The 25,289-nt window shown below is 38.8% G+C and overlaps 1 protein-coding gene and 1 pseudogene across 7 annotated transcripts in view; both read right to left on the reverse strand.

Moving 5' to 3' along the window:
* The window catches only part of CCDC138 (coiled-coil domain containing 138), a 146,139-nt gene that overhangs the window by 79,004 nt on the left and 41,846 nt on the right, over nucleotides 1-25,289 (reverse strand). For all 7 annotated transcript variants that reach the window (XM_057496870.1, XM_057496869.1, XM_057496873.1 and 4 more), the window contains 3 exons: nucleotides 24,886-24,963; nucleotides 24,673-24,780; nucleotides 21,325-21,489 (listed from right to left, as the gene is read on the reverse strand). In XM_057496870.1, the coding sequence (XP_057352853.1) occupies nucleotides 21,325-21,489; nucleotides 24,673-24,780; nucleotides 24,886-24,963 (351 nt within the window). The remainder of the gene's footprint in view (nucleotides 1-21,324; nucleotides 21,490-24,672; nucleotides 24,781-24,885; nucleotides 24,964-25,289) is intronic.
* LOC118929988 (ubiquitin thioesterase OTUB1-like) lies at nucleotides 21,496-24,659 on the reverse strand (annotated as a pseudogene).

Below are 25,289 nucleotides of genomic sequence, written 5' to 3' on the forward strand. Positions count from 1 at the left end.
ACACTAGAACAGATGGACCTAATAGACATCTATAGAACTCTACACCCAAAAGCAACAGGATACACATTCTTCTCAAGTGCACATGGAACATTTTCCAGACTAGACCACATACTAGGCCACAAAAAGAGCCTCAGTAAATTCAAAAAGACTGAAATTCTACCAACCAACTTTTCAGACCACAAAGGTATAAAACTAGAAATAAATTGTACCAAGAAAGCAAAAAGGCTCACAAACACATGGAGGCTTAACTACACGCTCCTAAATAGTCAATGGATCAATGACCAAATTAAAATGGAGATCCAGCAATATATGGAAATAAATGACAACAACAACACAAAGCCCCAAATTCTGTGGGACACAGCGAAAACAGTCTTAAGAGGAAAGTATATAGCAATCCAGGCTTTAAATATTTAAAGAAGGAACAAACCCAAATGAATAGTCAAACATCACAGTTATCGAAACTGGAAAAAGTAGAACAAATGAGGCCTAAAGTCAGCAGAAGGAGGGACATAATAAAGATCAGAGAAGAAATAAACAAAATTGAGAAGAATAAAACAATAGAAAAAATCAATGAAACCAAGAGCTGGTTCTTTGAGAAAATAAACAAAATAGATAAGCCTCTAGCCAGACGTATTAAGAGAAAAAGAGAATCAACACACATCAACAGAATCAGAAATGAGAAAGGAAACATCACGATGGACCCAATAGAAATACAAAGAATTATTAGAGACTACTAGGAAAACCTATATGCTACCAAGCTGGGAAACCTAGGAGAAATGGACAACTTCCTAGAAAAATACAACCTTCCAAGACTAACCAAGGAAGAAACACAAAATCTAAACAAACCAATTACCAGCAAAGAAATTGAAGCGGTAATCAAAAAACTACCCAAGAAAAAAAACCTGGGCCAGATGGATTTACCTCGGAATTTTATCAGACATACAGAGAAGATAAAATACCCATTCACCTTAAAGTTTTCCAAAAAATAGAAGAGGAGGGAATACTCCCAAACTCATTCTATGAAGCCAACATCACCCTAATACCAAAACCAGCCAAAGACCCCACCAAAAAAGAAAATTACAAACCAATATCCCTGATGAACGTAGATGCACAAATAGTCAATAAAATATTAGCAAACCGAATTCAAAAATATATCAAAAGGATCATATACCACGACCAACTGGGATTCATCCCAAGGATGCAAGGATGGTACAACATTCGAAAATCCATCAACATCATCCACCACATCAACAAAAAGAAAGACAAAAACCACATGATCATCTCCATAGATGCTGAAAAAGCATTTGACAAAATTCAACATCCATTCATGATAAAAACTTTCAACAAAATGCGTATAGAGGGCAAGTGCCTCAACATAATAAAGTCCATATATGATAAACCCACAGCCAACATCATACTGAACGGCGAGAAGCTGAAAACTTTTCCTCTGCGATTGGGAACAAGACAGGGACGCCCACTCTCCCCACTGTTATTCAACATAGTACTGGAGGTCCTAGCCACGGCAATTAGACAAAACAAAGAAATACAAGGAATCCAGATTGGTATAGAAGAAGTTAAACTGTCACTATTTGCAGATGACATGATATTGTACATTAAAAACCCTAAAGATTCCACTCCAAAACTACTAGAACTGATATTGGAATACAGCAAAGTTGCAGAATACAAAATTAACACACAGAAATCTGTGGCCTTCCTATACACTAACAATGAGCCAATAGAAAGAGAAATCAGGAAAACAATTCCATTCACAATTGCATCAACAAGAATAAAATAATTAGGAATAAACCTAACCAAAGAAGTGAAAGACCTATACCCTGAAAACTATAAGACACTCTTAAGAGAAATTAAAGAGGACACTAACAAATGGAAACTCATCACATGCTCCTGGCTAGGAATAATTAATATTGTCAAAATGGCCATCCTGCCTAAAGCAATATACAGATTTGATGCAATCCCTATCAAATTACCAACAACATTCTTCAACGAACTGGAACAAATAGTTCAAAAATTCATATGGAAACACCAAAGACCCCGAATAGCCAAAGCAATCCTAAGAAAGAATAAAGTGGCGGGGATCTCACTCCCCAACTTCAAGCTCTACTACAAAGCCGTAGTATTCAATACAATTTGGTACTGGCACAAGAACAGAGCCACAGACCAGTGGAACAGATTAAAGACTCCAGACATTAACCCAAACATATATGGTCAATTAATACTCGATAAAGGAGCCATGGACATACAATGGGGAAATGACAGTCTCTTCAACAGATGGTACTGGCAAAACTGGACAGCTACATGTAAGAGAATGAAACTGGATCACTGTCTAACCCCATACACAAAAGCAAATTCAAAATGGATCAAAGACCTAAATGTAAGTCATGAAACCATAAAACTCTTAGAAAAAAACAGAGGCAAAAATCTCTTGGATGTGGACATTAGCAACTTCTTCATGAACATATCTCCCCAGGCAAGGAAAATAAAAGCAAAAATTAACAAGTGCGACTATATAAAGCTGAAAAGCTTCTGTACAGCAAAGGACACCATCAACAGAACAAAAAGGTACCCTACAGTATGGGAGAATATTTTCGTAAATGACAGATCCGATAAAGGCTTGACATCCAAAATAGACAAAGAGCTCACGCTCCTCAACAAACAAAAAGCAAATAATCCAATTAAAAGGTCGGCAGAGTAGCTGAACAGACAGTTTTCCAAAGAAGAAATTCAGATGGCCAACAGACACATGAAAAGATGCTCCACATCGCTAGTTATCAGAGAAATGCAAAGTAAAACCACAGTGAGATATCACCTCACACCAGTAAGGATCGCCACCATCCAAAAGACAAACAACAATAAATGTTGGCGAGGGTGTGGACAAAGGGGAACCCTCCTACACTGCTGGTGGGAATGTAAATTAGTTCAACCATTGTGGAAAACAGTATGGAGGCTCCTCAAAATGCTCAAAATAGACTTACCATTTGACCCAGGAATTCCACTTCTAGGAATTTACCCTAAGAATGCAGCACTCCAGTTTGAAAAAGACAGATGTACCCCTATGTTTATCGCAGCACTATTTACAATAGACAAGAAATGGAAGTAACCTAAGTGTCCATCAGTAGATGAATGGATAAAGAAGATGTGGTACATATACACAATGGAATATTACTCAGCCATAAGAAGAAAACAAATCCTACCATTTGCAACAACATGGATGGAGCTAGAGAGTATTATGCTCAGTGAAATAAGCCAAGCGGAGAAAGACAAATACCAAATGATTTCACTCATCTGTGGAGTATAAGAACAAAAGAAAAACTGAAGGAACAAAACAGCAGCAGAATCACAGAATCCAAGAATGGACTAACAGTTACCAAAGGGAAAGAGACTGGGGAGAATGGGAGGGTAGGGAGGGATAAGGGTGGGGAAAAAAAAGGGGGTATTAGGATTAGCATGTATAATGTCGGGGTGGGGGAAAGGGGAGGGCTTTGCAACCCAGAGACGACTAGTGATTCTACAACATCTTACTATGCTGATGGACAGTGACTGTAATGGGGTTTATGGGTGGGACTTGGGGTAGGGGAGAGCCTAAAAAACATAATGTTCTTCAAAAAAATAAAACAAATAAAATAAATAAATAAATAAAAAGAGCAACAGGGTGTTGGCCATGAGTTCATTATTGGAGTTGATTCTCCCTACATTTGTTTTAGAAATTCACCACCAGGAGAAAAAGAAAAGCATGGGTGAGAATGAGTGATGGCCTGAACTAAGGCAGTAGCAGCTGGGAGAGAGAAGAGGCTAAACAGATGAGTTGTTTAGAAATGAGATCTGACCAGGTTGTCCAGCCCAAGGATGAGCAGGCTGAGGAAAAAAGAGAGCTTAAAAGGACTCCTAGGTTTCTGGCTTGGTAATGCCCAGAGCCTTGTGCAAAAAAGTTCTTCACTACAGGAGTAAACAAACACAGGAGAAGCAGGTCTTTCTTCTTTTTTCTCCTCTGACTTAGGACTTCAAATAGCCTGTCTTCATGTTTGCCAATTCTTTCTTCTGCCAATCAAATGTCTTGAGCCTAATGAATATTTCAGTTCAATTATTGCATTCTTCAGCTCCAGAATTTGTTTGGTTCTTAAAATTTCTGTATTTTTGTTGCCATTTTTAATTTGCTCATACATCATTTTCCTCATTTTGCTTACTTATTATTTATATTCTATTTTAGCTCACTGAGGAGCTTTAAGAGAGTTTTAAAATTCTTTATCTGGAAGTTCAGAGATGTGCATTTCTTTACATTCTGTTTCTGAAGCTTTATTTTTTATCCCTTTGATTGAGCCATATGTCTTTTCATATTTATGATCTTACAGTTCTGTAGGTCAGAATTCTGATGTAAGTCTCGGCTAAAATCAAGGTGTCAGCAGAGCTGTACTCCTTTCTGGAGGCTGAGGAGGATCCACCTTTTTGCTCATTCAGGTTGCCAGCAGAATTTAGTTCCTTATGGTTTGAGGACCGAGATCCCCAATTCTTTCCAGGCTATAAGCTGAGGGTAATTCCTAACTTTTAAAAGTGACCTACATTCCTTGATGCATGGCCCTCTTCCTCAGTTTTCAAATCTAGAAAGGATGGGTTCAGTCTCTGACTTACTATTCTGCTTCTTTTGTCTGGTTTAAAAAGTTAAAGCAATTACTGAGCCATCCAAATAATCCTGATTAATCTCTTTATGAAGGTAAAATGATTAACAACCTTAGTGCACTTTTGCCATGTAACATAACATATTGACAAGTTCTAGGGATTAGAATATGAACACCTTGGGGGCCATTATTCTACCAAGCACAAACAGCATTTAGAAGAAACTTTAGGTAAAGATGAAAACTGGAAATAATTTCCTAAACTAAACACTGGTCTATATTTCATAATCATGAAATGGTTTCTGAAAACTTTAAGCCAAACAACTTTAGATGCCTGTTCTTCAAAGTTTTAATGTATTTCTTGCAGAATATAATTGTCCATCTCTAATGACCATTTATACTAACTAGAAATCATATGTACCAGTATCCAAAAATTAATATTTGTAATTTAAGAAAATAGCCATCTCTTTGTTAATGAGAAGTCCCTTGAAAATAATTTTTTTATCCTTTCATGACAAAAGGCAAAATAAAATTATTTCAGTGGGATTTGAATCCTAAAATGGTGTGTATTAGGAACTGTTCACATCATTGTTTATTTGCTTAACTCAAATGTACAATTATTTTTCCATTTTTGGAGTAGGTTTTAATTTCTGGTCTCTTAAAAGAAATTCCTATCACATTAAGACAAATACAAGTACGAATTAATTTTAATTAAGTCTAAAATGAATCTGGTTAGAACTATTGGTATAGTCAACTTTCTAAATATTGGTATAGTCAATATTTCCAATTTTTTTTCTCTTATAAAATACACTACTAAGTTTCCTTTTCTAATCTTCATGTCTACTAAGTCGGGTATTTCAAATTAAAAAACAAACCTTTGGCAGAGGAGGCAGAGCCAACATGGCGGCGTGAGTAGGACAGTGGGAATCTCCTCCCAAAAACACATATATTTTTGAAAATACAACAAATACAACTGATCCTAAAAGAGAGACCAGAAGACACAGGAAAACAGACAGAATACAACTATACCAGCGAGAACCCAGCGCCTGGTGAAAGGGGTAAGACACAAGCCCCGGCCCAGCGGGACCCGAGCACACCTCCCCCCAGCTCCCGGCGGGAGGGAGAGGGAGCCCAGGACTGCTAAACACCCAGCCCCAGCCACCCGCACCAGAGCACAGGCACAGTGCATGCGTGGAGGGCTGGTAACTAATGAAATAGGGCAGCAAGACCTCTGAGCAGGTGCTGAAGCTGATGCCCCTGTGACAAAGAAAAGCGGAGGCTTTTTGAAAGTCTTAAAGGGACAGGGATTTAACAGCTGGACAGAAACAGCATAGGTCACAGCCCAGTGGCAGGAAATTACAGGGAAAACTGGGCGCACGAATCCCCTGGGCAACAGCTCTGAGACCCCTCACGGAGGTAAACAGCCAAACAACCCCCTGGTCCATTACCCTTCCGGGCGCTGCGAAAGCAGAGAAACAGCCTAAGGCAAACCCCGCCCACAGAAAGGGAGATCCATCCATATCGGCTGGGCAAGACACAAAGACCCAGCCTACTCACAATTACCCAACACAAGCCACTAGAGGTCACACTTGTCCCAGTAAAGAAAGGCCAGTAGCAAGTGAAAAGTTTGGCCCTCCCAGCCGACAGTCAATAGCACCTGTCAACATGAAAAGGCAAAAAAATATGATCCAGACAAGTCTAACCCAGACAGCTTCGGCATCTGCTACATCTTCCCCTGAGAAGGAACCTGGGGAGATAGATTTAACCAGTCTTCCTGAAAAAGAATTCAAAACAAAAGTCATAACCATGCTGATGGACTTGCAGAGAAATATGCAAGAACTAAGGAAGGAGAATTCAGAAATAAAACAAGCTCTGGAAGGACCTCAAAACAGAATGGACGAGATGCAAGAGACCATTAATGGACTATAAAACAGAGAACAGGAATGCAGAGAAGCTGATGCAGAGAGAGAAAAAATGATCTTCAGGAATGAAAGAATTTTAAGAGAGCTGAGTGACCAATCAAAAAGGAATAATATATGCATTATCGGAATACCAGAAGGAGAAGAGACAGAAAAAGGGATAGAAAGTGTCTTTGAAGAAATAATTGCCGAAAACTTCCCCAAACTAGGGGAAGAAATGGCCTCTCAGACCACAGAGGTACACAGAACTCCCATGACAAGGGATCCAAGGAGGGCAACACCAAGACACATAATAATTAAAATGGCAAAGATCAAAGACAAGGAAAAAATATTAAAGGCAGCAAGAGAGAAAAAAAAGGTCACCTACAAAGGAAAACCCATCAGGCTATCATCAGACTTCTCAACAGAAACCCTACAGGCCAGAAGAGAATGGCATGATATACTTAATGCAATGAAACAGAAGGGCCTCGAACCAAGACTACTGTATCCAGCACGAATATCATTTAAATATGAAGGAGGGATTAAACAATTCCCAGACAAGCAAAAGTTGAGGGAATTTGCCTCCCACAAACCACCTCTTCAGGGCATCCTACAGGGACTGCTATAGATGGGAGCACTCCTAAAAAGAGCACAGAACAAAACACTCAACATATGAAGAAGGGAGGAGGAGGAATAAGAAGGGAGAGAAATAAAGAATCATCAGACCATGTTTATAATAGCTCAACAAGCGAGTTAAGTTAGACAGTAAGATAGTAAAGAAGCTAACCCTGAACCTTTGGTAACCACAAACTTAAAGCCTGCAATGGCAATAAATTCATACCTTTCAATAATCACCCTAAATGTAAATGGAATGAATGCACCAATCAAAAGACACAGAGTAATAGAATGGATAAAAAAGCAAGATCCATCCATATGCTGCTTACAAGAGACTCACCTCAAACCCAAAGACATGCACAGAGTTAAAGTCAAGGGATGGAAAAAGATATTTCATGCAAACAACAAAGAGAAGAAAGTAGGTGTTGCAATTCTGGTATCAGATAAAACAGACTTCAAAATAAAGAAAGTAACAAAAGACAAAGAAGGACATTACATAATGATAAAGGGCTCAGTCCATCAAGAGGATATAACCATTATAAATATATATGCACCCAATACAGGAGCACCAACATATGTGAAACAAATATTAACAGAACTAAAGGAGGAAATAGAACGCAATGCATTCATTCTAGGAGACTTCAACACACCACTCACTCCAAAGGACAGATCCACCAGACAGAAAATAAGTAAGGACACAGAGGCACTGAACAACACACTAGAACAGATGGACCTAATAGACATCTATAGAACTCTACATCCAAAAGCAAAAGGATACACATTCTTCTCAACTGCACATGGAACATTCTCCAGAATAGACCACATACTAGGCCACAAAAAGAGCCTCAGTAAATTCAAAAAGATTGAAATCCTACCAACCAACTTTTCAGACCACAAAGGCATAAAACTAGAAATAAATTGTACAAAGAAAGCAAAAAGGCTCACAAACACATGGAGGCTAAACAACACCCTCCTAAATAATCAATGGATCAATGAACAAATCAAAATGGAGATCCAGCAATATATGGAAACAAACGACAACAACAACACTAAGCCCCAACTTCCGTGGGACACAGCAAAAGCAGTCTTAAGAGGAAAGTATATAGCAAGCTAGGCATATTTAAAGAAGGAAGAACAAACCCAAATGAATAGTCTAATGTCACAATTATCAAAACTGGAAAAAGAAGAACAAACGAGGCCTAAAGTCAGAAGAAGGAGGGACATAATAAAGATCAGAGAAGAAATGAACAAAAATGAGAAGAATAGAACAATTGAAAAAAATCAATGAAACCAAGAGCTGGTTCTTTGAGAAAATAAATAAAATAGATAAGCCTGTAGCCAGACTTATTAAGAGAAAAAGAGAATCAGCACACATCAACAGAATCAGAAATGAGAAAGGAAACATCACGACGGACCCAACAGAAATACAAACAATTATTAGAGAGTACTATGAAAACCTATAGAGGCGGAGCCAACATGGCGGCGTGAGTAGGACAGTGGGAATCTCCTCCCAAAAACATATATACTTTTGAAAATACAACAAACACAACTAGCCCTAAAAGAGAGACCAGAAGACGCAGGACAGTGGCCAGACTGCAGCTACACCAGCGAGAACCCAGCGACTGGTGAAAGGGGTAAGATACAAGCCACAGCCCGGTGGGAACCGAGCGCCCCTCCCCCCAGCTCCCGGCGGCAGAAGAATAGGCAGAGCGGGAGGGAGACGGAGCACAGGGCTGCTGAACACCCAGCCCCAGCCACCCCCACCAGAGCACAGACACAGTGCATGGGCAGAGGGCCCTGGATACTGGGGGAACAGGGAGTAAGACCTCTGAGTGGGTGCCGAAGCTGATGCCCCTGTGACAAAGAAAAGCGGGGGTTTTTTGAAAGTCTTAAAGGGACAGGGACTTAACAGCTTGACGGAAACAAACCAGGTCACAGTACAGCAGCTGGAAATTACAGGGAAAACCGGGTGCACTAACCCACTGGGCAACAGCTCTGAGACCCCTCACGGAGGCAAACATCAAGCAGCCCCCCCATCCATTACCCCACCGGGCGCTGCGAAAGCAGAGAAGCAGCCTGAGACAAATTCCGCCCACAGAAAGGGAAATTTCCCCCTTCCGGCCAGGCAAGACACAAAGACCCACTCTACACGCAATTACCCAACACAAGCCACTAGGGGTCGCAGTTGTCCCAGTAAAGAAAGGCCAGTAGCAAGTGAAAATTTTGGCCCTCCCAGCTGACAGTCAATAGCACCTGTCAACATGAAAAGGCAAAAAAATATGATTCAGACAAGACTAACCCAGACAGCTTTGGCATCTGCTACATCTTCCCCTGAGAAGGAATCTGGGGAGATAGATTTAACCAGTCTTCCTGAAAAAGAATTCAAAACAAAAGTCATAACCATGCTGATGGACTTGCAGAGAAATATGCAAGAACTAAGGAAGGAGAATTCAGAAATAAAACAAGCTCTGGAAGGACTTCAAAACAGAATGGAAGAGATGCAAGAGACCATTAATGGACTAGAAAACAGAGAACAGGAATGCAGAGAAGCTGATGCAGAGAGAGATAAAAGGATCTCCAGGAATGAAATAATTTTAAGAGAGCTGAGTGACCAATCGAAAAGGAACAATATAAGAATTATAGGTATTCCAGAAGAAGTAGAGAGAGAAAAGGAGATAGAAAATGTCTTTGAAGAAATAATTGCTGAAAATTTCCCCAAACTAGGGGAAGAAATGGCCTCTCAGACCACAGAGGTACACAGAACTCCCATGACAAGGGATCCAAGGAGGGCAACACCAAGACACATAATAATTAAAATGGCAAAGATCAAAGACAAGGATAAAGTATTACAGGCAACCAGAGAGAAAAAAAAGGTTACCTACAAAGGAAAACCCATCAGGCTATCATCAGACTTCTCAACAGAAACCCTACAGGCCAGAAGAGAATGGCATGATATACTTAATGCAATGAAACAGAAGGGCCTCGAACCAAGACTACTGTATCCAGCACGAATATCATTTAAATATGAAGGAGGGATTAAACAATTCCCAGACAAGCAAAAGTTGAGGGAATTTGCCTCCCACAAACCACCTCTACAGGGCATCCTACAGGGACTGCTCTAGATGGGAGCACTCCTAAAAACAGCACACAACAAAACACCCTACATATGAAGAAGGGAGGAGGAGGAATAAGAACGGAACTAAATAAACAACCATCAGACTCTGTTTATAATAGCTCAACAAGCGAGTTAAGTTAGACAGTAAGACAATAAAGAAGCTAACCCTGAACCTTTGGTAACCACAAACTTAAAGCCTGCAATGCCAATAAATTCATACCTTTCAATAACCACCCTAAATGTAAATGGACTGAATGCACCAATCAAAAGACACAGAGTAATAGAATGGATAAAAAAGCAAGATCCATCCATATGCTGCTTACAAGAGACTCACCTCAATCCCAAAGACGCGCACAGACTTAAAGTCAAGGGATGGAAAAAGATATTTCAAGCAAACAACAGAGAGAAGAAAGCAGGTGTTGCAATTCTGGTATCAGAAAAAACAGACTTCAAAATAAAGAAAGTAACAAAAGACAAAGAAGGACATTACATAATGATAAAGGGCTCAGTCCATCAAGAGGATATAACCATTATAAATATATATGCACCCAATACAGGAGCACCAACACACCTGAAACAAATATTAATAGAACTAAAGGAGGAAATAGAATGTAATGCATTCATTCTAGGAGACTTCAACACACCACTCACTCCAAAGGACAGATCCACCAGACAGAAAATAAGTAAGGACACAGAGGCACTGAACAACACACTAGAACAGATGGACCTAATAGACATCTACAGAACTCTACATCCAAAAGCAAAAGGATACACATTCTTCTCAAGTGCACATGGAACATTCTCCAGAATAGACCACATACTAGGACACAAAAAGAGCCTCAGTAAATTCAAAAAGATTGAAATCCTACCAACCAACTTTACAGACCACAAAGGCATTAAACTAGAAATAAACTGTTCAAAGAAAGCAAAAAGGATCACAAAAACATGGAGCCTAAACAACACGCTCCTAAATAATCAATGGATCAATGACCAAATCAAAATGGAGATCCAGCAATATATGGAAACAAATGACAACAACAACACTAAGCCCCAACTTCTGTGGGACACAGCAAAACCAGTCTTAAGAGAAAAGTACATAGCAATCCAAGCATATTTAAAAAAGGAAGAGCAATCCCAAATGAACGGTCTAATGTCACAACTATCGAAATTGGAAAAAGAAGAACAAATGAGGCCTAAGGTCAGCAGAAGGAGGGACATAATAAAGATCACAGAAGAAATAAATAAAATTGAGAAGAATAAAACAATAGCAAAAATCAATGAAACCAAGAGCTGGTTCTTCGAGAAAGTAAACAAAATAGATAAGCCTCTAGCCAGACTTATTAAGAGGAAAAGAGAGTCAACACAAATCAACAGTATCAGAAACGAGAAAGGAAAAATCACGACGGACCCCGCAGAAATACAAAGAATTATTAGAGACTACTATGAAAACCTATATGCTACCAAGCTGGGAAACCTAGAAGAAATGGACAACTTCCTAGAAAAATACAACCTTCCAAGACTGACCCAAAAAGAAACAGAAAATCTAAACAGACCAATTACCAGCAACGAAATTGAAGCGGTAATCAAAAAACTACCAAAGAACAAAACCCCTGGGCCAGATGGATTTACCTCGGAATTTTACCAGACATACAGGGAAGACATAATACCCATTCTCCTTAAAGTTTTCCAAAAAATAGAAGAGGAGCGGATACTCCCAAACTCATTCTATGAAGCTAACATCACCCTAATACCAAAACCAGGCAAAGACACCACAAGAAAAGAAAATTACAGACCAATATCCCTGATGAACGTAGACGCAAAAATACTCAACAAGATTTTAGCAAACCGAATTCAAAAATACATCAAAACCATCGTACACCATGACCAACTGGGATTCATCCCAGGGATGCAAGGATGGCACAACATTTGAAAGTCCATCAATATCATCCACCACATCAACAAAAAGAAAGACAAAAATCACATGATCATCTCCATAGATGCTGAAAAAGCATTTGACAAAGTTCAACATCCATTCATGATAAAAACTCTCAGCAAAATGGGAATAGAGGGCAAATACCTCAACATAATAAAGGCCATCTATGAAAAACCCACAGCCAACATTATATTGAATAGCGAGAAGCTGAAAGCATTTCCGCTGAGATCGGGAACTAGACAGGGATGCCCACTCTCCCCACTGTTATTTAACATAGTACTGGAGGTCCTAGCCATGGCAATCAGACAAAACAAAAAAATACAAGGAATCCAGATTAGCAGAGAAGAAGTCAAACTGTCACTATTTGCAGATGACATGATACTGTACATAAAAAACCCTAAAGACTCCACCCCAGAACTACTAGAACTGATATGGGAATACAGCAAAGTTGCAGGATACAAAATCAACACACAGAAATCTGTGGCTTTCCTATATACTAACAATGAACCAACAGAAAGAGAAATCAGGAAAACAACTCCATTCACAATTGCATCAAAAAAAATAAAATACCTAGGAATAAACCTAACCAAAGAAGTGAAAGACTTATACTCTGAAAACTACAAGTCACTCTTAAGAGAAATTAAAGGGGACACTAACAGATGGAAACGCATCCCATGCTCATGGCTAGGAAGAATTAATATCGTCAAAATGGCCATCCTGCCCAAAGCAATATACAGATTTGATGCAATCCCTATGAAACTACCAGCAACATTCTTCAATGAACTGGAACAAATAATTCAAAAATTCATATGGACACACCAAAGACCCCGAATAGCCAAAGCAATCCTGAGAAAGAAGAATAAAGTAGGGGGGATCTGACTTCCCAACTTCAAGCTCTATTATAAAGCCATAGTAATCAAGACAATTTGGTACTGGCACAAGAACAGAGCCACAGACCAATGGGACAGACTAGACAATCCAGACATTAACCCAGACAAATATGGTCAATTAATATTTGATAAAGGAGCCATGGACATACAACGGCGAAATGACAGTCTCTTCAACAGATGGTGCTGGCGAAACTGGACAGCTACATGTAGGAGAATGAAACTGGACCATTGTCTAATCCCATATACAAAAGTAAACTCAAAATGGATCAAAGACCTGAATGTAAGTCACGAAACCATTAAACTCTTGGAAAAACACATAGGCACAAACCTCTTAGACATAAACATGAGTGACCTCTTCTTGAACATATCTCCCCGGGCAAGGAAAACAACAGCAAAAATGAACAAGTGGGACTATATTAAGCTGAAAAGCTTCTGTACAGCAAAAGACACCATCAATAGAACAAAAAGGAACCCTACAGTATGGGAGAATATATTTGAAAATGACACATCCGATAAAGGCTTGACGTCCAGAATATATAAAGAGCTCACACGCCTCAACAAACAAAAAACAAATAACCCAATTAAAAAATGGGCAAAAGAACTGAACAGACGGTTCTCCAAAAAAGAAATACAGATGGCCAACAGACACATGAAAAGATGCTCCACATCGCTAATTATCAGAGAAATGCAAACTAAAACTATAATGAGGTATCACCTCACACCAGTAAGGATGGCTGCCATCCAAAAGACAAACAACAACAAATGTTGGCGAGGCTGTGGAGAAAGGGGAACCCTCCTACACTGCTGGTGGGAATGTAAACTTGTTCAACCATTGTGGAAAGCAGTATGGAGGTACATCAAAATGCTCAAAACAGACATACCATTTGACCCAGGAATTGCACTCCTAGGAATTTACCCTAAGAATGCAGCAATCAAGTATGAGAAAGATCAGTGTACCCCTATGTTTATCGCAGCACTATTTACAATAGCCAAGAATTGGAAGCAACCTTAATGTCCATCGATAGATGAATGGATAAAGAAGATGTGGTATATATACACAATGGAATACTACTCAGCCATAAGAAAAGGGCAAATCCAACCATTTGCAGCAACATGGATGGAGCTGGAGGGTATTATGCTCAGTGAAACAAGCCAAGCGGAGAAAGAGAAATACCAAATGATTTCACTCATCTGTGGAATATAAGAACAAAGGAAAAACTGAAGGAACAAAACAGCAGCAGAATCACGGAACTCAAGAATGGACTAACAGGTACCAAAGGGAAAGGGACTGGGGAGGATGGGCGGGTAGGGAGGGATAAGGGGGGGCAGAAAAAGAGGGGTATTAAGATTAGCATCCATAGCGGGGTGGGAGAAAGGGGAGGGCTGTACAACACAGAGAAGACAAGTAGTGATTCTACAACAGTTTGCTACGCTGATGGACAGTGACTGTAAAGGAGTATATAGGGGGGACATGGTATAGGGGAGAGCCTAGTAAACAAAGTATTCGTCATGTAAGTGTAGATTAATGATTAAAAAAAAAAAAAAAGCAGTTCTTATGTGGTGAACTCTAATGAGTTCTACACAATGATATAAAGGGCATATAAAAGTGTAGGCAAAGGGTCTGTTTGTGTTTATACAGAGGATCAAAGCCTAATTTGGCTACCCCAAAAATGAACTAAGATACGATATGAAAAAGAACTTCCAACATCAGCACTCTTGGGAAGACTCATGACAGAAGATGATCAGCAAAAAAAAAAAAAACTCCAACAAAGATCCACACACTGCCACAGGTGTAGATGCACTCATCCCACCAGTTCCTGGACTTGCCATGGGAATGATGAAGGAGATATCTAAGCTGGCCTGTGCATACAGTAAAACAAAAAATTGGACTGGATCTATACTGTTGGAACTCAACCAAGAATTAGGAGAAGTGCAAATTGTAGCACTCCAAAATCTTACAACCACAGACTATTTATCGTTAAAAGAACATATGGGATATGAACAGTCCCCAGGAATGGGTTGTTCTAGTTTATCTGAATTCTCTCAGACTGTTTAAGTTCACTCGGACAATATCCACCATATCATAGATAAGTTTTCACAAATGCCTAAGGTGCCTAACTGGTTTTCTTGGTTTCACTGGAGATGGCTGGTAATTACAGGTATGCTTTGGTTAGGTAACTATATTCCTATTATGTTAATGTGTGTGCACAATTTAATTAGTAGTTTAAAACCTATCCATGCTGAAGTTATTCTACAAGAAGATATGTCAAAAAAATAATCAATCTTCCCAGGTTTTCTTCTGCCTGCTACTTCTATAGCTTTTCTTCTTCTTACCTAATCACAACCTTTAAATAGAACTCGTGCCACATGTCGAATTTACCGAGTATCATAACTCTTCCAAGTGGTAAAGACACCTCAAGACAAACGCTGGGCATAGAAGCCACAGGGCATAAATATGCAAAGAAGTAAAAAGCTAACCTTTTCAAACAATAAGGCTTCTCTCTCACTTACCAACTTAACATTTCCCTGTATGGCCCCGGAAGATGACTGGTTAGCCAGAGACGGGTAAGATTCCTCAAGGGAGGAACAACCTAAGACAGGCACAGTCGCAGGGGGGCCACCAGGTGAGAAATTGGGGATCAACAGAGGTGAGGCTTAGAACCTCACCCCCCCGTTCTGAGAGAAATCTTCTGCATACGTGGATGTTTATTGCCCTCGTCTAGCTCGGATTAACACATAGTCTACAGGCACACACCTGATCATCTACATTTGCTCTCTTACAACACTAAACTCTGTTTTCTACCTTTATCTCGTATCCACCTACCACTTCAGCATTTTATTAAAAATAATAATAATAAAGAGAGAAATGTGGTATCCACATATAAATCAAGTTTAAAAATCAAATGAATATTCATATTTGAACTGACTGTGTATAGTTCATAATGCATGAATAAAACCGAAAGCTTCTGTGATGACTGCCCTTGCACTGTTCACCATGTAACTTATTCACAATGTAAGAATTTGTACTCCATGTAAGAATTTGTTCGTTATGCATCAGAAGATTGGAGACTGACGAAAATTAGGCTTGGGGTGGATTAATGATTTTGCATTGAGTATTGAGCACCCTATACAGAAATTTATTGTGGTTAACAACTATTTGATCAATAAATATGAGAGATGCCCTCACAAAAAAAAAAAATATATATATATATATATATATATATAAACACACTTCCAATTGTAAAATAAATAAGTAACCGGGATGGAATATAGTCAAAATATTGTAACAACTTGGTATGGTGATAGCTGGTACCTAGAATTATCATGTATATAAATGTTGAATCACTGTGTTGTACACCTGAAACTAATGTAATGTAATACTGTTGTCAACTACCCTTCAATAAAAAAAAAAAAAAAAAAAACAAGAAAAGAAAACCTATATGCTAACAAACTGGGAAACCTAGGAGAAATGGACAACTTCCTAGAAAAATACAACCTTCCAAGACTGACCCAGAAAGAAACAGAAAATCTAAACAGACCAATTACCGGCAACGAAATTGAAGCGGTAATCAAAAAACTACCAAAGAACAAAACCCCTGGGCCAGATGGATTTACCTCGGAATTTTATCAGACATACAGGGAAGACATAATACCCATTCTCCTTAAAGTTTTCCAAAAAATAGAAGAGGAGCGGATACTCCCAAACTCATTCTATGAAGCTAACATCACCCTAATACCAAAACCAGGCAAAGACCCCACCAAAAAAGAAAACTACAGACCAATATCCCTGATGAACGTAGATGCAAAAATACTCAACAAAATTTTAGCAAACCGAATTCAAAAATACATCAAAAGGATCATACACCATGACCAAGTTGGATTCATCCCAGGGATGCAAGGATGGCACAACATTCGAAAGTCCATCAACATCATCCACCACATCAACAAAAAGAAAGACAAAAACCACACGATCATCTCCATAGATGCTGAAAAAGCATTTGACAAAGTTCAACAACCATTCATGATAAAAACTCTCAGCAAAATGGGAATAGAGGGCAAGTACCTCAACATAATAAAGGCCATCTATGAAAAACCCACAGCCAACATTATATTGAACAGCGAGAAGCTGAAAGCTTTTCCTCTGAGATCGGGAACTAGACAGGGATGCCCACTCTCCCCACTGTTATTTAACATAGAACTGGAGGTCCTAGCCACGGCAATCAGACAAAATAAAGAAATACAAGGAATCCAGATCGGTAAAGAAGAAGTTAAACTGTCACTATTTGCAGATGACATGATACTGTACATAAAAAACCCTAAAGACTCCACCCCAAAACTACTAGAACTGATTATCAGTATACAGCAAAGTTGCAGGATACAAAATCAACACACAGAAATCTGTGGCTTTCCTATATACTAACAATGAACCAACAGAAAGAGAAATCAGGAAAACAACTCCATTCACAATTGTATCAAAAAAAATAAAATACCTAGGAATAAACCTAACCAAAGAAGTGAAAGACTTATACTCTGAAAACTACAAGTCACTCTTAAGAGAAATTAAAGGGGACACTAACAGATGGAAACTCATCCCATGCTTGTGGCTAGGAAGACTTAATATCGTCAAAATGGCCATCCTGCCCAAAGCAATAAACAGATTTGATGCAATCCCTATGAAACTACCAGCAACATTCTTCAATGAACTGCAACAAATAATTCAAAAATTCATATGGAAACACCAAAGACCCCGAATAGCCAAAGCAATCCTGAGAAAGAAGAATAAACTAGGGGGGATCTGACTCCCCAACTTCAAGCTCTAATATAAAGCCATAGTAATCAAGACAATTTGGTACTGGCACAAGAACAGAGCCACAGACCAATGGAACAGACTAGACAATCCAGACATTAACCCAGACATATATGGTCAATTAATATTTGATAAAGGAGCCATGGACATACAATGGCGAAATGACAGTCTCTTCAACAGATGGTGCTGGCAAAACTGGACAGCTACACGTAGGAGAACGAAACTGGACCATTGTCTAACCCCATATACAAAAGTAAATTCAAAATGCATCAAAGACCTGAATGTAAGTCACGAAACCATTAAACTCTTGGAAAAAAACATAGGAAAAAACCTCTTAGACATAAACATGAGTGACCTCTTCTTGAACATATCTCCCCGGGCAAAGAAAACAACAGCAAAAATGAACAAGTGGGACTATATTAAGCTGATAAGCTTCTGTACAGCAAAAGACACCATCAATAGAACAAAAAGGAACCCTACAGTATGGGAGAATATATTTGAAAATGACACATCCGATAAAGGCTTGACGTCCAGAATATATAAAGAGCTCACATGCCTCAACAAACAAAAAACAAATAACCCACTTAAAAAATGGGCAGAGGAACTGAACAGACGGTTCTCCAAAAAAGAAATACAGATGGCCAACAGACACATGAAAAGATGCTCCACATCGCTAATTATCAGAGAAATGCAAACTAAAACTATAATGAGGTATCACCTCACACCAGTAAGGATGGCTGCCATCCAAAAGACAAACAACAACAAATGTTGGCGAGGCTGTGGAGAAAGGGGAACCCTCCTACACTGCTGGTGGGAATGTAAATTAGTTCAACCATTGTGGAAAGCAGTATGGAGGTACATCAAAATGCTCAAAACAAACATACCATTTGATCCAGGAATTGCACTCCTAGGAATTTACCCTAAGAATGCAGCAATTAAGTATGAGAAAGATCAGTGTACCCCTATGTTTATTGCAGCACTATTTACAATAGCCAAGAATTGGAAGCAACCTAAATGTCCATCGATAGATGAATGGATAAAGAAGATGTGGTACATATACACAATGGAATACTACTCAGCCATAAGAAAAGGGCAAATCATACCATTTGCAGCAACATGGATGGAGCTGGAGGGTATTATGCTCAGTGAAACAAGCCAAGCGGAGAAAGAGAAATACCAAATGATCTCACTCATCTGTGGAGTATAAGAACAAAGGAAAAACTGAAGGAACAAAACAGCAGCAGAATCACGGAACTCAAGAATGGACTAACAGGTACCAAAGGGAAAGGGACTGGGGAGGATGGGTGGGTAGGGAGGGATAAGGGGGGGAGAATAAAGGGGGTATTAAGATTAGCATCCATAGGGCGGTGGGAGAAAGGGGAGGGCAGTACAACACAGAGAAGACAAGTAGTGATTCTACAACATTTTGCTACGCTGATGGACAGTGACTGTAAAGGGGTATATAGGGGGGACCTGGTATAGGGGTGAGCAAAGTAAACAAAGTATTCGTCATGTAAGTGTAGATTAATGTTTAAAAAAAAAAAGCAGTTCCTGTGTGGTGACCTACAATGAGCTCTACACAATGACATAAAGGGCATATAAAAGTGTAGGCAAAGGGTCTGTTTGTGTTTATACAGAGGATCAAAGCCTAACTGGGCTACCCCGAAAATGAACTAAGATACGATATGAAAAAGAACTTTCAACATCAGCAGTCTCGGGAGGACTCATGCCAGAAGATGATCATCAAAAAAACCCCAACAAAGATCCACACACTGCTACAGGTGTAGATGGACTCATCCCACCAATTCCTGGACTTGCCATGGGAATGAGGAAGGAGATATCTAAGCTGGCCTGAGCATACAGTAAAACAACAAATTTGACTGGATCTATACTGTTGGAACTCAACCAAGAATTAGGAGAAGTGCAAATTGTAGCGCTCCAAAATCTTACAACTACAGACTATTTACTGTTAAAAGAACATATGGGATGTGAACAGTCCCCAGGAATGGGTTGTTTTAATTTATCTGAATTCTCTCAGACTGTTCAAGTTCAGTTGGACATTATCCACCATATCATAGATAAGTTTTCACAAATGCCTAAGGTGCCTAACTGGTTTTCTTGGTTTCACTGGAGATGGCTGGTAATTACAGGTATGCTTTGGTTACGTAACTGTACTCCTATTATGTTAATGTGTGTGCAGAATTTACTTAGTAGTTTAAAAACTATACATGCTGAAGTTACTCTACAAGAAGATATGTCAAAGAAATAATCAATCTTCCCATGTTTTCTTCCGCCTGCTACTTCTATAGCTTTTCTTCTTCCTTCCTATTTACAACCCTTAAATAGAATTCGTGCCATATATCGGATTTACCGAGTATCATAATTCTTCCAAGTGGTAAAGACACCTCAAGACAAATACTGGGCATAGAAGCCACAGGGCATAAATATGCAAAGAAGTAAAAAGCTAACCTTTTTAAACAATAAGGCTTCTCTCTCACTTACCAACTTTACATTTCCCTGTATGGCCCCGGAAGATGACTGGTTAGCCAGAGACGGGTAAGATTCCTCAAGGGAGGAACAACCTAAGACAGGCACAGTCGCAGGGGGGCCACCAGGTGAGAAATTGGGGATCAACAGAGGTGAGGCTTAGAACCTCACCCCCCGTTCTGAGAGAAATCTTCCACATACGTGGATGTTTTATTGCCCATGTCTAGCGTGGATTAACACATAGGCTACAGGCACACACTTGATCATCTACATTTGCTCTCTTACAACACTAAACTATGTTTTCTACCTTTATCTTGTATCTACCTACCACTTCAGCATTTTATTAAAAATAATAATAATAAAGAGAGAAATGTGTTATCCACATATAAATCAAGTATAAAAATCAAATGAATATTCATATTTGAACTGACTGTTTATAGTCCATAATGCATGAGCAAAACTGAAAGCTTCTGTGATGACTGCCCCTGTAATGTTCACCATGAAACTTATTCACTATGTAAGAATTTGTACTCCATGTAAGAACTTGTTCATTAAGCTTCAAAAGATTGGAGACTGACGAAAATTAGGCTTGGGGTGGATTAATGATTGTGCATTGAGCATTGACCCCCCTATACAGAATTTTACTGTTGTCAACAACCATTTGATCAATAAGTATGAGAGATGCCCTCACACACACACACAAAAATATATATATATACACGCACTTCCAATTGTAAAATAAATAAGTAACCGGGATGTAATGTATAGCATAAGGAATATAGTCAAAATATTGTAACAACTTGGTATGGTGATAGCTGGTACCTAGAATTATCATGTATATAAATGTTGAATCACTGTGTTGTACACCTGAAACTAATGTAATACTGTGTGTCAACTACCCTTCAATAAAAAAATATATAAAACAAAAAACAAAACAAAACAAAAACAAACCTTCACACACTTTTCCTGAATATCATTTTTCTGAGATGCAAATCTGAGTAGTGACTTTTCACTATCCATTCCAGATTCTTCATTTTTCAGTTTACTAAGATGATGATCTGAAATCCAGTCCATGAAGACAGTTAAAAGTTCATAAACTTGTGCATTAAGTGGTACCTATATGTAAAAAAATTAAATGTTTATTTCAGTTCACAACCTCCTAAAATTTCAAAGGCAAGCTTTAAACTTCTTGTGCGATTAGAGAATAATTTACACCTAAAGCACTTCACTAAAATATATACTGAATGACAAAGCTTTTCCAAAAGAGATAAATTCCAAATCAAACATCTCCAGTTAATATCAGAAACATGTTAAATGCTGGCTGAGAGAATCCAAGTTCAGTAACATAGAAAAGTAAGATTGGCATTGATTTGAAAACATGAACTACCATAACTAGAAGATTTTAACAAATATAAAAGCTAAACAATTTCCACCATAAAACTTCCTATTTTCTTCTTTCCAAAAAGAGTTGTTTCATTCCTTGTCTTTACGTTATAAAATTCTATAACAGAATAAGAAATTATTTTTCCTGGAAATCCTGTCCTCTGAGAGTCTACCAAACTGAATAGAAAAGAGTAAGAACAAAATGTCACACACACAAAAAATTCAATTACACTGATTTCAGTATTCTTTCATGCCACTTTTAGTCAATTTAATTCAACACTGTCACACATTTCCTCAAACAGGAAACTATGCAAGATTTAGTTATTTTTTTTTAGTCTGCTAAGACAGATTTATAAAAGCAAATTTTTAAAAAGGCAACATTAGGTAGATAGCAATCCACAAAAACTGGATCAGATGACTGAAAACAAGAAGCATTGCCACATCATTGTGAAGAGTAATTTTTTATTGGAATATAGTTGATATACAGTATTATACCGGTTTCAGTTGTACAACTTAGTGATTTAACACTTACATACATTACTAAATGCTCACCTCAGTAAGTGCAGTTCCCCTCTGGTACTTTACCAAGACATCATAATATTATTGGCTTTTTCCCTTGTGCTGTGACTAATTTTTAATTTGAAGTTTGTACCTCTTTATCCCTTTCACCTATTTCACCTAGGGTAACCAAAAGTCCATTGTGTTTATGAGTCTATTTCTTTTTTGTTTGTTTTCTTTTTTGAAGTAATCTTTTACCTCAATTTTCTTCGAATAGAAACTTTAGAGAATTTCAATCATCTTCAATACCTGTGTATAAAGTCTCTAATATTTTCAATTTAATTTTTTTTATTTTTTAGTTTTTTTCACCATGCTTTAATAAAACATGGAAGGTTGTAGGACAGGAAAATGTTGAGGTAAGGGGAAGGAGAGTAGTATAATATGACCATTTACAGCCACAGAAAAACTTCTGTATGTACCTCATGCCTGGCAGAAGGGAAGGCAGGCAGGGAGTGGCAGGCTGAGGCCAGCCCTATTATAGAGGAAATTGTTGTGTCCAGGCTGATAATGAAGACAGACCTTAGGCTGGGAGCCCTCAGGCAAGATGTGTGTGTGTGTGTGGCGTTTCTGCCCTCACCGTGGTCCCTGTAATCCACCTGGAGGGAGACTCTGAGGGCCTGGGCCAGCATGATGATCTGGATATGATTACTCTTCCTGTACATGGCTTCCACCTCCTGCTGGCAGAATTCTTGGACAGTCCGCCAGCCCTCAGCAAAGTGCTTAAAGAACCTGTTCTCGCACCACAGGCAGCCTGAGGGGAGTAGTGACAGGCAGACCACTAGACAGCCCAGGGCCCTTCGGTCAGTGAAGGAGGCCAGAGGGTCAGCGACTGAGGTCTGCTTCTCTATCTACTCAATCAGGTCTGTGAGAACGTTGAGGAAATCCTCAACTGCGAGCTCAGTGAAGACCTGGGACATCAGGTCCTCTTTGCTCTTGGCAGACACAGCCTTGAACTGCAGGAAATCTGTGGCAACATCCTGCAGTGCTCCAGGTTGAAGGGTCTAAAAGCACAACAGAAGCAGCTCCCATCAGACCTGGTCTTGCAGATGTATGAGAACTTTTTGTGGAGTGCTTGCTCTTCTGTTGATAGATGTCATCCTACACTCCTTGTATAGGACTGAGAGCTGCAGCAACTCTGCGACCAGAGGGATCTGCCCAGCAGTCTCATGATGAATTTGGTCCTCTGGAGCCGTGATGGCTTCATCCTGGGCCTGACAGTTAATGCCTTCAGTCAATGCCCAGTGGTGGCTCTTGCTTCTGCTGCTGAGGTTCCTCCACAGCCATTTTTAAATAGCGCTGCACTCCCAGCTTACTTTGTGAGAAGAACTAGAGATTTTATCCAAGTTATTAAAACCCACAATGAGGTATCACTACCCACCCAGTGAAAAGGTCAAAATGAAAAAGGCTGTAAACACCAAATATTGGCAACGTTATGGAACAACCAGGAAATGTACTCATGCATTGCTAGTAGGAGCGTAATATGGCATGACCATTTTGGAAAACTAGCGGCAGTTTCATTAAAAGCTAAACACACATGCGTTTTATGAGCCAGAAATTCCGGTCCTGGTTGTACTTCCGAGAAAAATGAAAACACTTGTCCACAAAAGCATTGTACATGGCTATCCTTAGCAGCTTTATTCATGACAGACAAAAACTAGAAACAGCCCAGGTGTCTATCAATAGAAGAATGGATAAATTGACAAATTTATACATTGGAATACTACTAAGCAACACAGAGGAATAAACTACTGATCCACCCAGCATTGTGAGGAGCAAAATAAGCCTCACACGAACGAGAACATACAATTCCATTGACTGAGTTCCAGAATAGGCAAAATTCATTTATGGTGAGATAAACAAGATTGATAATAACTTCTTGCAGGGAAGAACCAGGAAGGACATGAGGGAACTTTCTAAGGTGACAGAAATGTGTTATATCTAATTGCAGGTTATGTGAATACAGATACTTGTCAAAAAACTGTACATGTAAGGATCTGTGCATTATGTTACTGTATTCAATTTATACCTCAAAGTAAAAAAATTTCTTAGGAAAAAAATGAATACAGCACATTCAGGGGTGGACTGCAGTCTTGATACAAAGAAACAAGACTTGTAGAATCTCAAAAAGCTTGAGTTCCTGTGATTTGTCAGTAATACTGTGTCTGAGACACTGTTGAAATATTTTTCTTTATTTTTGCAAATAACAGCATATCTGAAATACTATACAGATATTACTCTATAAAGGAATTATTATGGTGAATCCTTACATACCATAAGAATGTTGGCTAAATGAAAGAAAAAACATTTAAGAATAAAATCTCCTCACTTTCTACTGGAGAAATTAGCAATTAGTCATACCTTGTTAGTTCTCGAAACTGGTACTTTTTCTTGTTTTAAACTCTTCATTTCCTGAGCAGCAAGAGGAATTCCTTTCAATCTCTGTATTGTCATAAACTCATACTTCCTCTGCAGCAGAATATATATCCAATTAAAGAACAATTATATTAAAAGTGAGACAATCCAAAAGCAATCATTTAAAAATTCACTGTGTCACAAGAGCAGGAAAATTACCTGTAAATTATCTAAACGAGCTTGAACTCTTTTAGCCTGAATCTCCATCTTCCTGTTTTCTTCACTTACTTCATTTAACTAAAGGAAAACATTAGACATTTCAATATAAAACTTAAGCTCAAATACTTCCCCAAATAATCCACTATCTCATCTAGTCTGCATAATCAAGCAACATAAGAAAACAGAGGCAGCATTCATGATTAAACAAGATCACAGCTAAAATGACAATTTTTCCCTAAAATATTAATAGTACTGTATATAAGGAAGTTTTCTTCAATCTATGAAAAACTTGTAAGTCTCCTCACACCTTACAAGTACACATTTTAATGGGAACTGTCTTTTGACTTTTTGTTGAACTATAATGTATGTACAGGAAAGTGTACAGATCATTACATATGTAGCAC

The sequence above is a fragment of the Manis pentadactyla genome, chromosome 2 (assembly GCF_030020395.1).
Source record: "Manis pentadactyla isolate mManPen7 chromosome 2, mManPen7.hap1, whole genome shotgun sequence".
NCBI lineage: Eukaryota > Metazoa > Chordata > Mammalia > Pholidota > Manidae > Manis > Manis pentadactyla.